The sequence below is a fragment of the Barbatula barbatula genome, assembly GCF_947034865.1.
Source record: "Barbatula barbatula genome assembly, chromosome: 4".
NCBI lineage: Eukaryota > Metazoa > Chordata > Actinopteri > Cypriniformes > Nemacheilidae > Barbatula > Barbatula barbatula.
Genome location: NC_136768.1, coordinates 7,929,139 through 7,941,868, shown reverse-complemented (window position 1 = coordinate 7,941,868; position 12,730 = coordinate 7,929,139). Strand labels below are relative to the sequence as shown.

The 12,730-nt window shown below is 37.9% G+C and overlaps 1 protein-coding gene across 9 annotated transcripts in view; it reads left to right on the top strand.

Annotated features, from left to right (window-relative positions):
• Window positions 1–7,942, top strand: part of anks1b (ankyrin repeat and sterile alpha motif domain containing 1B) — a 116,427-nt gene extending 108,485 nt beyond the window's left edge. For 5 of the 9 annotated variants that reach the window (XM_079454796.1, XM_079454798.1, XM_079454799.1 and 2 more), the window contains 5 exons: window positions 1,317–1,403; window positions 1,551–1,688; window positions 1,846–2,013; window positions 5,501–5,592; window positions 6,731–7,942. In XM_079454796.1, coding sequence (XP_079310922.1) covers window positions 1,317–1,403; window positions 1,551–1,688; window positions 1,846–2,013; window positions 5,501–5,592; window positions 6,731–6,779 — 534 coding nt within the window. In that variant the 3' untranslated portion in view covers window positions 6,780–7,942. The remainder of the gene's footprint in view (window positions 1–1,316; window positions 1,404–1,550; window positions 1,689–1,845; window positions 2,014–5,500; window positions 5,593–6,730) is intronic. The other 4 variants (XM_079454797.1, XM_079454801.1, XM_079454802.1 and 1 more) reach the window with 1 other exon arrangement.
• Window positions 7,943–12,730: the final 4,788 nt, after the last annotated feature.

Here is a 12,730-nt window from a genome sequence, read left to right as displayed (position 1 = left end):
AATACATTCACAGGGTGTAAATTCAGGTCTTGTATCTTTCAGTCTTTGTTTTAAGCGGAATATTTTGACAGGTACGGAGCAGCGAAGGCCTGCAGAGGTGCAGGAAACTACTGGCAGAGATAGTTAAGAGGAGGAATTGGGTCTGGATAAATATATTCCAGCCTGACAGCTGATATGACGGTGTAGGGAGATATGAAAATTAATCTCAGCAGTTCATCATCGGCCTCAACTGTATATGATTTATTTCACTGCTCGCACAAAAAAGATTGAAATAGCCTATGGTGGTTAGCAGGCTCCCAGACCAGTTAAACACCGTGACGTAGAGCAGGGGTTCTCAACCTTTGCAACCCACCAAAGACCGTTTAAAATATTTCTGAGGACCATCTTTCCAAATATGATAGCATGAACACAGAATATTCAAAGAGTACATATACTCTGCTGTTATTTTTGCTATATAGATGAAAACTGTTGTATAATCATAGAAAAGACTTGGAAGGTCTACTCTACTCCATTTATTCCTGTAACAATAACAGGGCAGGTCAGACCAGCCCGGGTGTTCTGTGTTCAAATGTCTTTGTAGCTTTGATGGTTTTAGCGCAACGTTCGACAAAATTTCTCCACATGTAACACACTGTGTCTTCGGCTTAGTTTCAGTACCTGCCATTATAAAACCAAACTTAATCTATGTATTATAGACCGCTGTGATGGTGGCGGTTTCTTACCACGGCGGTGTTAATGGACAAATAAACAGGGGTGGTTTGGGAAATATATATTAATTATAAATATTTATATTATTATATTTGCGTGTTTCAACCACATGATGAGTGGGAGAGAAATATGGACCCTATTAAAATACTTGTAATATACTTAAAATTGAAAGATGATATCTGAAGTATATGAGGATGAAACATCCGTCCATATAATGCACAAATCCATCAGTGAAACGGCACACTACAGCATATGAAACATTTAAATAAACATCAGTAAATCAAAACTTAACTATTAAAGAAGATGTGCACAGGAGCGCAAACGAACAGATGTCTATCTGTTAAAATAGCAGTAAGCCATTGATTTAGGTGACACAATGAGAAACGCACTTCACACAAACACGCAGCTCTGCCGGTGCACTTACCAAACTGTATCGCGCACGTGATATTAGTCTTAAAAGATCAGATGCTTTCTGGGTTATTGGTGGGGACATCAATAATTTAGTGTGTTTGAGTTCATATAAAGTGTGTGACAGGGCTTCATGAATGTTAATGTCAGAGACTGCCGAACTCTCTGCTGATCTCTCATCTTCTTTTTCTGTCTGCAAGAAGTCTACAGAACAAATGAAGAAGATTCCCACCATAGTACTGTCTGTGTCCTATAAGGGCGTCAAGTTTATTGATGCCACAAACAAGGTAAACGGTTACCTTTAAATAAAAAAATAAATTGACACCAGTGTTTCTTAACAGGGCAGATATAGAAAAGATCAATACAACATATTGTTTTCTGTGCTGGTTTATACAGTACTGAGGTTACAACTTGTCTTGTTCTCTGATGTTTAGAACATTATAGCGGAGCATGAAATCAGGAATATCTCATGTGCAGCACAGGATCCGGAAGACCTCTCAACGTTTGCATACATCACCAAGGACTTGAAATCCAGCCATCATTACTGCCACGTCTTTACAGCTTTCGATGTGGTGGGTGTATATACACCCTCTCACAATATTTGTGTAAATATGTGATTACAAATACAAATATACATAGCAGGGTCATTCTATAGTAAGGGAAAGTCAGGTCACGTCATAGTATGTTTTCAAAAACTAAATCTCTACATCTGTGTGTTTGTTTCTACAGAATCTGGCCTATGAGATTATCCTGACGTTGGGCCAGGCGTTTGAGGTGGCGTATCAGTTGGCCCTGCAGGCCAGAAAGAGTGGCCACGGCTCCTCGACTCTACCCGAGAGCTTTGAAAGTAAACCCTCCAAACCTGTTCCAAAACCTCGCGTCAACATACGCAAATCTGTGAGTGATTTTGCCCGATCATCGCAAGCACGTGCACGCTCGACCTCACTTGAATCTCTAAAATAGCAACTTATTCTTAAACGCCATTTTCTCCCTTGCTGACTGCACACTTTGCTTGAGCTGCCGAGTGATGCATTGTGGGAAATCAAGCTTCTGGTTTATTCTGCTACAGTGGCATAGCATGTAATCAGATATTAGCATTTGCCTTGTGCTTTGTCCAGGTCACCCTTATGTCATTTCAAACCCAAATGTTATTATTTTATTTAGAGTGAAAGCAAAAGTCAAAATTTAAGAATTGTTAAGCATGCAATGACAGTTTGTATTTGTTATTACCTAACAAGGAACAAATCTGTTTTTCACTGGAAGCTATTAAAAGTATATAGTACTTTTATGTTACTTCTGAGTAACTGAAATTTTATTTATTTTGTATTCAGTGGAAAAAACTAATAATAGCATATGGGTTTGAAACAACAGGGTATGTAGAGAACTTGACTATTTACATTTTGTAATTATCCAATGCTTTATGGTAAAATATTTCCTTTCAAACAATATTAAACAACGCGTGTACGTATATAAATCACTGTGCTTGCAAGTGAAGGTTTGTTTGTGTCGCAGCCTGTCCTGAGGGACGGAGAGGTGAGTGTCTGATCTGTAAGCGACACACTCTATCTCCACTCCCTTCAGTGCGTTTAAGGATGACAGAGATTGATTAAGAACTGTTTGCTCTGAGCTCCAAAAACTAACTTCCTTCTGGGCAGCCTTCTACCCCAGTCCCAGTGCCCCTAGAGTGGGCACGGTGCCACCCTCACCCACCTGCCACCACCAGGGATATCACCATGCACTGGATGAGACCCAGAATAGGTGGGAGCACATCGTAAAAATAAAACATGCCCTAGCTGTTGGAGTTGGATTACACACGGAACAGAAATGATAGATGCACTTTTGATAATAAACGGTAATGTAAGTCGGCCTTCCTTTTTTGGAAAATTTATAGCAGTTTTAGAGGCCGTGTCACAGTATACAAAGTGCTTGTCCATGATATAACACTACTGTTTCCCTGTGGGTGGCTGAGGCAGTTTTTCATTTGCCGGGTCAGGCTAAGAATAAGATCATGTCTATACAAATACTAGGCCAATATGTTGCTTCTTTTAATGGAAATACTGGAAAAATGAATGCTATCCTTTAGAGCTTAGCTCCATCAGCTTCATGTTAGTACTCTTAACTGTGGTTTTACAATCCTTTGCTTACCCCATTACACACAATTTAATACAATTCATTCCATCCCCAAAGTCGTGATATAAAAAAAATCTGTTGAGCAAATTACCAAAACAGTTTTTGGTTTACTCTGCGGCCCTTTGAGAAATCAATTCTGCTTGATAATGATTGCAGTATTTGAATTAGTTTCACGATATATTCGATTTTGTTGAGTTCAATTAAAGCTTCATTTCTCATTGTGCTGTCTTTGGCACCTTCCCTATGGACCTTTTAGCCAAGTTTCTGGGTAAAAATCGAGCAATAAACTGACTCTGCGACTATTCCCCTGAACACTAACAGCATCTTCTGTGACTGTGTGGTGTTATTGATATTATTGATATACGCTTGTGTAGAACAAATAGCTCATTATGCTGCAACACCTTGATCCATTTTAGCATTATATGCTGTGTTATTCCATTAGAACGGATTCCTTCTTTCTTTTGTTCAACCCTTGTTTCTTCCCTTTCTCCTCCCCAAATTTGTATGTGCCACTCTTTGACCTCTGCTTTCCATCTCTAGGTCTTGTCCCCCTTTATCCGCTGGTCCCTGGGGCATATTTACACCCCTCACCGTCCCCCTATTCACCCATCTCCTCTTCCTCACACCTCACGACTCCTCCATCATCCACAAACATGTCAATTTCAGGTCTCCTCAAATTTCCCTTTTCTTGGGTTTCCCTTTTTGTCATGTTTTATGATATTGTCCTTTTTTCCTTAAAGTGATAGTTCACCCAAAAATAAAAATGTCATCATTTACTCACGCTCCGATTGTTCCAAACCTCTATACATTTCGTTTGTGGAAGAATGTCAGTAACTACGCAGATCTAGTCCCCCATTTACTGCCATGGTACGGAGAATAAATACTATGGGAGCAGGGATGAGATCTGCTCGGTTACTGACATTCTTCCAAAATATCTTCCTTTGTGTTTCAAATTTTTGGGTGAACTTTAACTGGATAGTTCAGCCAAAATGAAAGTTCTGTCATTGTCTGCTTGTCCTCATCATTTTCCAAATATCTAAGTTTTCTGTTGTAAGTAGAAGTAAAAATGGTTTGCCACTGAAAAAGTACAGATTTTCTAACAGATTTGACTTCATTTAAATGAGATGATTTCGTCTGTGTTTGTTTGTCTATTTTGTTTGTTCAGTTGCATCACTACTTCTAAATTATTTTCCTCGGTCATCCTTCACGAACCTTCCAGATGATCAGCTGACTAAACATCATCAAAGAATAGCACGGAGATGTTTCAGCATGCTCTATCGAATACACCAACTCACCCTACCCTAAATGTGTTAGCTCCTTTTCAGGTCAACGTCTCACATTAGCTTTATTGCGTAAGATTAGTGTCTGTTTTTCTTTTGAAGTGTGTGGATGTGGAGGAGAATCAAGTTTGTGTGGGTGCGTATTGAAGAGCACTCAGAGGTAGCCAGGAAGAGTGCGGATTATGTTGTTTAATATTCATGTTGCTGCATATGGAAAATCCTGATAAAAACTCAAGGCAATGGCAGGCGTAAATGTGTGCGTGCATGCGTGTGTATTGTTTCTGTAGAGAATCGCATTTCTGAATCACGTATAGCTTGGCTTTATGTGGAGCAAGGATGAGGTGCCGTGGCAACAAGGAATAGTGCTTTCATTGGTTGGTAAAGATGTACTAGTTGTAGGGTAGTTTTGACTAAAGCAGATTTGCCGGATATGGAGATCATACAGGTGGTGCTTAGTCATAAAATAAATTAACTTGACATTTAAAAATAAGAGTTCAATAACACACGGATTGTTTATTAATGCCATTTTCACACTAGACTTTTTGTTCCACTGACTTCAGTTCATACTCATGTGAATGCAGTAGACCGGAAATGCAATCTCCTGCATAACATTTCACTGCATTCCAAAGGTCAAGTTAAGTGAACTCTTGACCTGCAAATTCATATAACGTAACAACTTGTGACTAACAGAGAATCGATACGACACGGCCTTTTCAGTTGGAGTAAAGTCGAATATTAATATTGCACAATCCAGTTTTATATAATACAGCTGCTAATATATAACGGTAACAACAAAAACACTGCAACTACTTCAGAATCTCTAATGTGTCAATAAAAAAGTATCAACGTTTTTCTGGTTGCTACCCACACTGCTTAGAAATTTTGCAATATTTAGGTCAACCCTCCACTAAACCCCCTTAAAAAAAACCTCTCATGTCTCCCTAACCTGCTCTCTTGTTTTCCCTCTTGCCTAGATGGAGCAGCCCTCAATGGATCAAAAGGGTCACGCTAACGTCCCCTGGATAGTCGAGCCAGGACAGGAAGCCAAAAGAGGAGCCAACACCAAGTATGAGACCACTATTTTCTAATATACACCCAATATACTGTCCACTCCTGTGTGTGTGCCTTACAGAGAGCGCCCTCTAGAGGCCCCCCACGGAGCCACGGGCCCAGTGACCTGTGACAAGCCCGCGTCTCTCCGCCCGGCCCAGCCCGCCCGTTTACCGTGGCCTCTGCATGATGACGCTGCCGCTGTCTTTTTTCTTTCCCCCTATCTCTCTCACTCCCTCACCTGTCCGGCCGCAGCACGATACGGGACTGTCCCGCTCAGGCCGGCACGCTGCCAATCAGTCTCTACTCCAAAACACGAAAAATGTGTTGCAAGCGGTTGTTTTTCATTCAATTTCCCCCCCTTTCCCTTTTTTATTTTACCTTTCCTATTCGTTTCCGCTTTTCTTTCCTTCGCTTCTTTGGGAAGCTCCTCTTCGGCCTTTTCCATTTGGCTGCACCCACACCCCCTCGACTGCTTGAATGACAACTTAAAACCGTAATGCTGCTACAAGCCTTAAAAAAAACACACGTGTTGTTTTTAAAGTCGGATTTATTTATTTTTGCTGGACAGTGTAGTTATCGTAGGGAACAGAGAGATTTTTGAGGCGGTCATCCATTGCGGCTGGCGTAGAAGTGGAGATCGGACTTCACTGAAGGACATTTTGCTTGTCTTGTTTGTGCAAAGTTTAAATTTTAAGTATCATCGAATGCTCGAAAAACAAAACTGCTGAAATTTCAGAACCCTTAGAGGGGATTTTTTTTTAAAGATTAACCAGACGGCCCTCGGAGGCAGAATGGTGCTTTGTATTTTCTAAACAGCACACGACTTAAGAGCTTGTTTTTAAACGTCATTCTAAGCATAAAACCAATCTGATGCCTAGACAGGTAGTTTCTCAGATAGCGTTAAACAGAAGCTTATTTAAGACGAGTCATTCGCAACTTCTCTCGAAGCGCGCGTTGTTCTTTTCCTTTCTTTCTGAATTTTTTCCGTTGTGTTTCCTTTCTCTTTTTTGATTTTGGCTATGAATGAAAAACCCGAGCCAGTCCCGAGACATGCAGTGTAGTTGATGGAAAGCATGCAGTCCATGTCAACTGGAGAAGGGGGGGCCTTTTTTGATGGACACATTGGATAAGTCATGTGATTTTATTCACAGGGCAATGGCGGACGCCCATGTCTATTACAGTGGAATTCAGAGAATGTAGCCTGCCCCTAACATGGACCCCCTATCACATGCAATGCTAAAAAGGACTACCAATACGGACCTTAAAGCGCGGAGCCTCTCGTAAAGCACGTGTAAGGATACACGCAAAGACTTTTTCAACGGGAACTCGACGTACACTTTCAAGGACTACTGACGCGGACCCGTGGCCTTTCGCTTAATAGCTCGCATGCACGAACGCACGTACACTGCATAGGACAAACGGGAGGATTATGTCCATTCGAATGTACGCTTTTCAAAGGACGCCATCATAGAACTTTGTCGCGAGACGGCTTCGGTTGCCGTGGAGACTCTGACACACTACACTGACTTTTTCCTAAATATCTAGTCCATATTACAACGGCATGTCTGGACTGGGATAAAAGTGGACATTGTTTGATTTGCTGTACTTTTGGTTTTCTTATTTTCTTATGTTCGTTTGTGGTTGACGATATAAAATAAATATGCACAATGTGAATGGACTTATTGCACTGGGCAACCATGAAATGGTTTCGTCTCGTGCCAAGAATCACTAAGAAACGGTCGTTGACATACTTGGCAACGCCATACAAGATGACTATTCATATTGGCAAGACATTTTAATGTTTAATAGAGAACTATATTACCATTACTGTAATATTTGCAATTATTCTAATTATTCTTATCGTGCAATTCCTGTCTGATGTCGTCTCAATGTTACATTATTTTTATATGATACGTCGAGCTTGAATATGCAGCCATTCTAAGAAAACAAAAAATACTATTCTAGTACCGCAGAGATACCGAATGTGCGGATGGCTCCACTATAAAAAAACAGATATCTTATTTTCACTCATTGTTACTGTAGAATTTTTGCCACAGTTCTGTAAATAAATATTTTGTTGACTCATTGTTCATATATGTAATGTAAATTTAAATATGAAAAAACAATGACAGAAGAATAAGCAATTGACAATAAATCCTATTGGTAGACAAGGTAACAAATTTCACAGGTCAAAGTGCAACACAAAATAAAACAGTCATTTTAGCAACGGTGGAATTGTGACATCACTGCAGATAACATGTGTAGATAGGCTTGGGCTTCCAGCACACAGATTTTGTAAGTTTGGTCTTAATTTATATTCTTGCAAAACACACAGAATAAATCAAGATTGTAGAACCATTGCACTTTCTGTAGCCCGTGTTATTTTTTGGTTAGCTGATCTGCTGCATTTACAATATGTTACTACGTTCTATCTATCTATCGGGACAAGTTTAAAGATGTATTTTGATAACCTGTGTGAGTGCGTGTGTAAGGATGATGTGTACCTCAGGCAGGGTGATGTACGGTTCATTTCTCATGCAATCTTGTTTCCATGGAGCTTGCATCTTTCAGTATACAGTAGCTTGTGTAACACTATTCAGTTATGTTGCAGTTCCCAGTCTCCTGCAGAAATCAGAAAGCCAGCAATGGACAAATGATGAGGATGATTATCTAAAGAAAGGTACATGATTCACCACGGCACTTCAGTCACATCCACTGCACATCCAATCGTTATTTTAATGGTTGCTTTCATTATTTTATCATTAGTTTTTCTTTGTATTGTCTTAAGTCAAATATTTGTAATACCACAGAACTTCTATTACACACCTGGGACCTGTCTTTAAAATTTAAGTAATGGAGCAGATCTCTCTGGCAATCTATTTAAAATATTTTTTCCAACAGATATTTATAGCATTGGTGTCAGTGACTGTCTTTCATTACCCCAATTGGTTATTGGTTTACATCATCGTTATGTCACGGCCATATAAATTAGACTTTTTATCAAATACCAATCACTTTCCATGTAATATTTCTAACCACAGAAATAGAAGTAGAGAGCGAGAGAGAGAGAGAGCGATAATGAGATAAGTTTAGTCGCATGTCCCAGATGGTACATATCCTGAAGCTTTTGACTAAATTAAGCATCAGGGGATAACCATTTATGTAATTATTTTACAGATCAATAATTAACTCTTGAATGTACCAAATAGATTACTGCAGTCATAGCTAAATAAAGAGATGTTTTGTGACTATTCGACCCGTTTAGTCATGTTGACACCGCAAGAACAATGATATTTGGGAACTGGGAATATGTGATAATTAAAAATAAAGTCAAAATGAAACTCCAGGGACCAACATGACGACTGTATCCTGAAAAATGCTCAAAATAATGATATCAATGAAGTGAAGTGTCAGCGTTATCTCCTTGACGTGTTGCTTATCAAGTTTCCATTGACATTATCAAATAACCCCTCCTGTGCCAATGCGAAATCTAACCCTCCAGTGAGTTAGTAAGTTCATTTGGTTATTTTCTGAGTGCCTTATTTGCTTTAGCATTGTTGTCCTATTTTGTGTGCTACTTTGTGACCTTCTAAATTCAGTATTACTGCTATTTTAATGCAATAGAATATCCATCTCTTATATAACATTGGATGGGTTTAAAATGTATGTATATTTTGTAAAATTTCTTTATAGGCAGTTATGAAAGTGTTAGCCATATTACTATTAAGGAATATAGTAATGTAGTACACAATGAATTATATATATTGTATAGACAGTAAATTGCATTTATTAATTAATAAAAAATTAATAAATTTTTGCATGTCACCCACCACGACTTTCAATCAAAAGTGTTTTAAATATATATCAACACAATCTGATGAGAATTCATACCTATTTTACCGGGTGGCCCACGGTCACCTCGTGTAACTAGCATTTTTAGCTAAATTAGCCATTGTGGCTGTGATTTTAGGGTGATGTAAGTTGTATTTAGCTGAAAGTATTTATGAATATATAAATGTACACACATACTACGTAGGCTACTGAAAAAAGTTGTGCTGAGTGGTACTGGAAAAAAAAGTTCGGTCATGTTTTTGTTTGTTTATGAAAAATTAGTGTCTACATTAAGTAACGTGTTTGTTGCAACAATTTTGTGCACATATTTCACATGTTATAATTGAAATTTAAAAATCGATGTAGTATTCAATCGTTTTGTTTTATTTCTGCGGACACTCTGCTTTCTGCAAAGCACCTATGTCTATCTTTATTATTGGTTATTATTTATTGATTATTTTTATTTATTCAATGTAAAACTCATTTATTTATGGTTTGAGGTAAGTTACTATAAGGCACTTAACTGTTAGTTGTTACTTTGTACGTTTACACGGTGAGTATGTGTGTTCTGTATTTTTCATCATTTGTACAGACATACAATTCTAAGAGAGAAGAAAATACCTCACCTGCAACGGTGTACAAACTGTTGCAGCCTTTAACAGTCCCCCTTTTGCACAGCATTGGCAGTGGATAAAGAGGACAAGGAAATGGAGGAGACGGACCCACTGGTCACCCTACAGACTACAGAGAATTCATCATCCCATTCATCAAACTGCCTCGAATCACACAGTGAAGAGACTCAGGCGAAAGGCTGATCTGGCATAAGTACGATTTCACCCACTCAATACAAATGATTAAAACAGGCCAGTTTTATACATCGATACAAATAAACAAGGCCATCACCTCAACAGAAAAGAATATCTTCCTGTGTGCAACCTACATCCCTCCAGCAGAGTCACCTTACATCATTGAAGACAGTTTTACGATCCCAGAAGGGGAGATCAACTGCTTCCAGTCAAAGGACAATGTTCTGATCTGTGGAGACCTAAATGGCAGACTAAGAGGAGATTCCTTTGGTAGGTACACTTATAGTTCAAAGCTGGGTAACAGCACAGTATACACATTTCATCATCGATCTAAATCCAAACTTTATGAGTTAACAGCAACATAGTTAAACTCTTCTTTAACATTTTTAACAGCAGACTTATTTACTATCTAAATGACAGAAACATCCTGAGAAAATGTCAAATCCGTTTCCAACCAAAATAAAAAGAAAGCTCTTCTCATGCTTTGTTGACTTCAAAGAAGCTTTTGACTCAATCTGGCATGAGGAACTTTTCTTCGATTGATTCAATCCGACATCGGAGGAAAACCTACGACACCATCAAATCAATGTACACTTTTTCTGATTATATACAGTATGTATGTATACTTTTTTATATTAATCTGTATTTTTGCAGAAGGTTTATATTTAATTTTACTGTGCTTTGGCATTGTAACATTTATTTTATCAATAAAGCGTCTATGACTCTTGAAATGGCCCTTCGTAGTCTCATGGAACACCTGGAAGGTTTCAGAAAGCCCTTTACGTGTTTTTTCATTCCAGGAGGACATGGAGCATTTCTTCTTTTTAAGAGTCTTAATGTCTTAGTGTTTCTTATTTCTGTTGCAATTATGCATATACTATACATCTATTAAAATGTTCAGTTTAAGTGCGTTTGTTGAAATGTTGGTTCATATAAGAAATGCAGGACTTTATTTTCTATTTATTTTAGTTCTGAAAAATAATGTATATTTGCCATTAAACGTTTATACAAACTGAACAGTTATTGATTATTTATATATGAATAATGAACATCAAGTAAGAAATTTAATTCTGACAAAATAAAGTATATTTTACGTTGAAAGTAATAGTTTGTGTCCACTGCCCAGGTGTTTGTTTCAAAATGAACAGATATTGATTATGTAGATATTATGAACACTACCCAAATATTACATAATAACTACATAAAAATGATATTTCATGCATTTTGAGATATTGTACATAAATCACCTAAATCCATGCGAAAATAAGAACATAAGCTACAAAAACAGTTGGGAGCGCGATCTGCGCTAAACCATATATGGTTCGCCTTCATTTCCGGCCTGAGACTGGTGGTCTGGATCGTGTGTCCTGAAACGTGTGGTGTTGCAGGCCTCTCCGTGCACGTCCGTTAGACAAGAAAAATACCTTTTCGTATACTGATACTTACCTGTTATGTTAGGTCCCACGAGTCATTTTTGATGGATCACCGTTTTTCTTGAGTTACGATTAACGCAACGTTAAGTGTCAGAGAAAAAATGCGAATGTAAATAACTCATTAAACATTTACTGTAACACACACAACGTGACATTTGTCAAATAAAGCTCGGTTCTTCAAGTACATAAACAAAACATACTTTCTGTAAACTGTTAAACTGGCAAACTGTGCCTGCGTCGTAAGTTCTGTCACTACTTCGTGATGGCACGCGTCTGCGGTCCGTTATGACGTGCGCCCATGAAACATTGTTTTTTAATGCGCGAGCGTGTACATTGTCGTTTAACAATTATTTCTCAACACTATAAACGTCTTTATAAACGATCAAAGTTTGTGGAGTAGAACATGATGCTGCACAGCGAGGCTGAAAGTCACAGGTGTGGTGAATGCTGTAATTGCTGTTGCCATGGTTATCGTAACGTCTCTTGATTGGCTGACACGAGCACAAATCATCTGACAATGAAAGCTCAAGGCAGGTTCGTATTTAAGGATTTATGGTTATTAATAATAATAATAGTAATAGTGAAAAATAGTTAATTTCAATTATTTTTATGGTCTCAACACTTGAGTGACTCAATGCTGTACATTATTCTGTCCAGAAGGCTAATAGATGTTTTGAAATGTGTCAAAACATTGCAATTTCTTTTGGTGTCTTAGAAATCCTTTTACACACTTAAGATGTACAAAATTGTCACCTTGGAAATATAAGGTTCTATCTTCATTCTGAGCCGTTTTAAGATATTGAGCCTCTTTAATAATAATAATTTATTTTATTTGCAATGCACTTTACATTTTAAGAAAATCTCAAAGTGCTAGAAGAAAATACAAAATAAAATCTGAAGAATAACAAACTAGACATTATGAAACTTTATTTATGTTTTTATATCCTTTTTAAAACAATCGGTTTTAAAATCTTTACATTTCAAGTACATTTCATGTAACAAAAAAAATATGGGGAACAAGTAAAGAGCCCTAAGGGAGCAATTTAATTCTTCAATTCTTCTAAAATCATATTTTCATCTA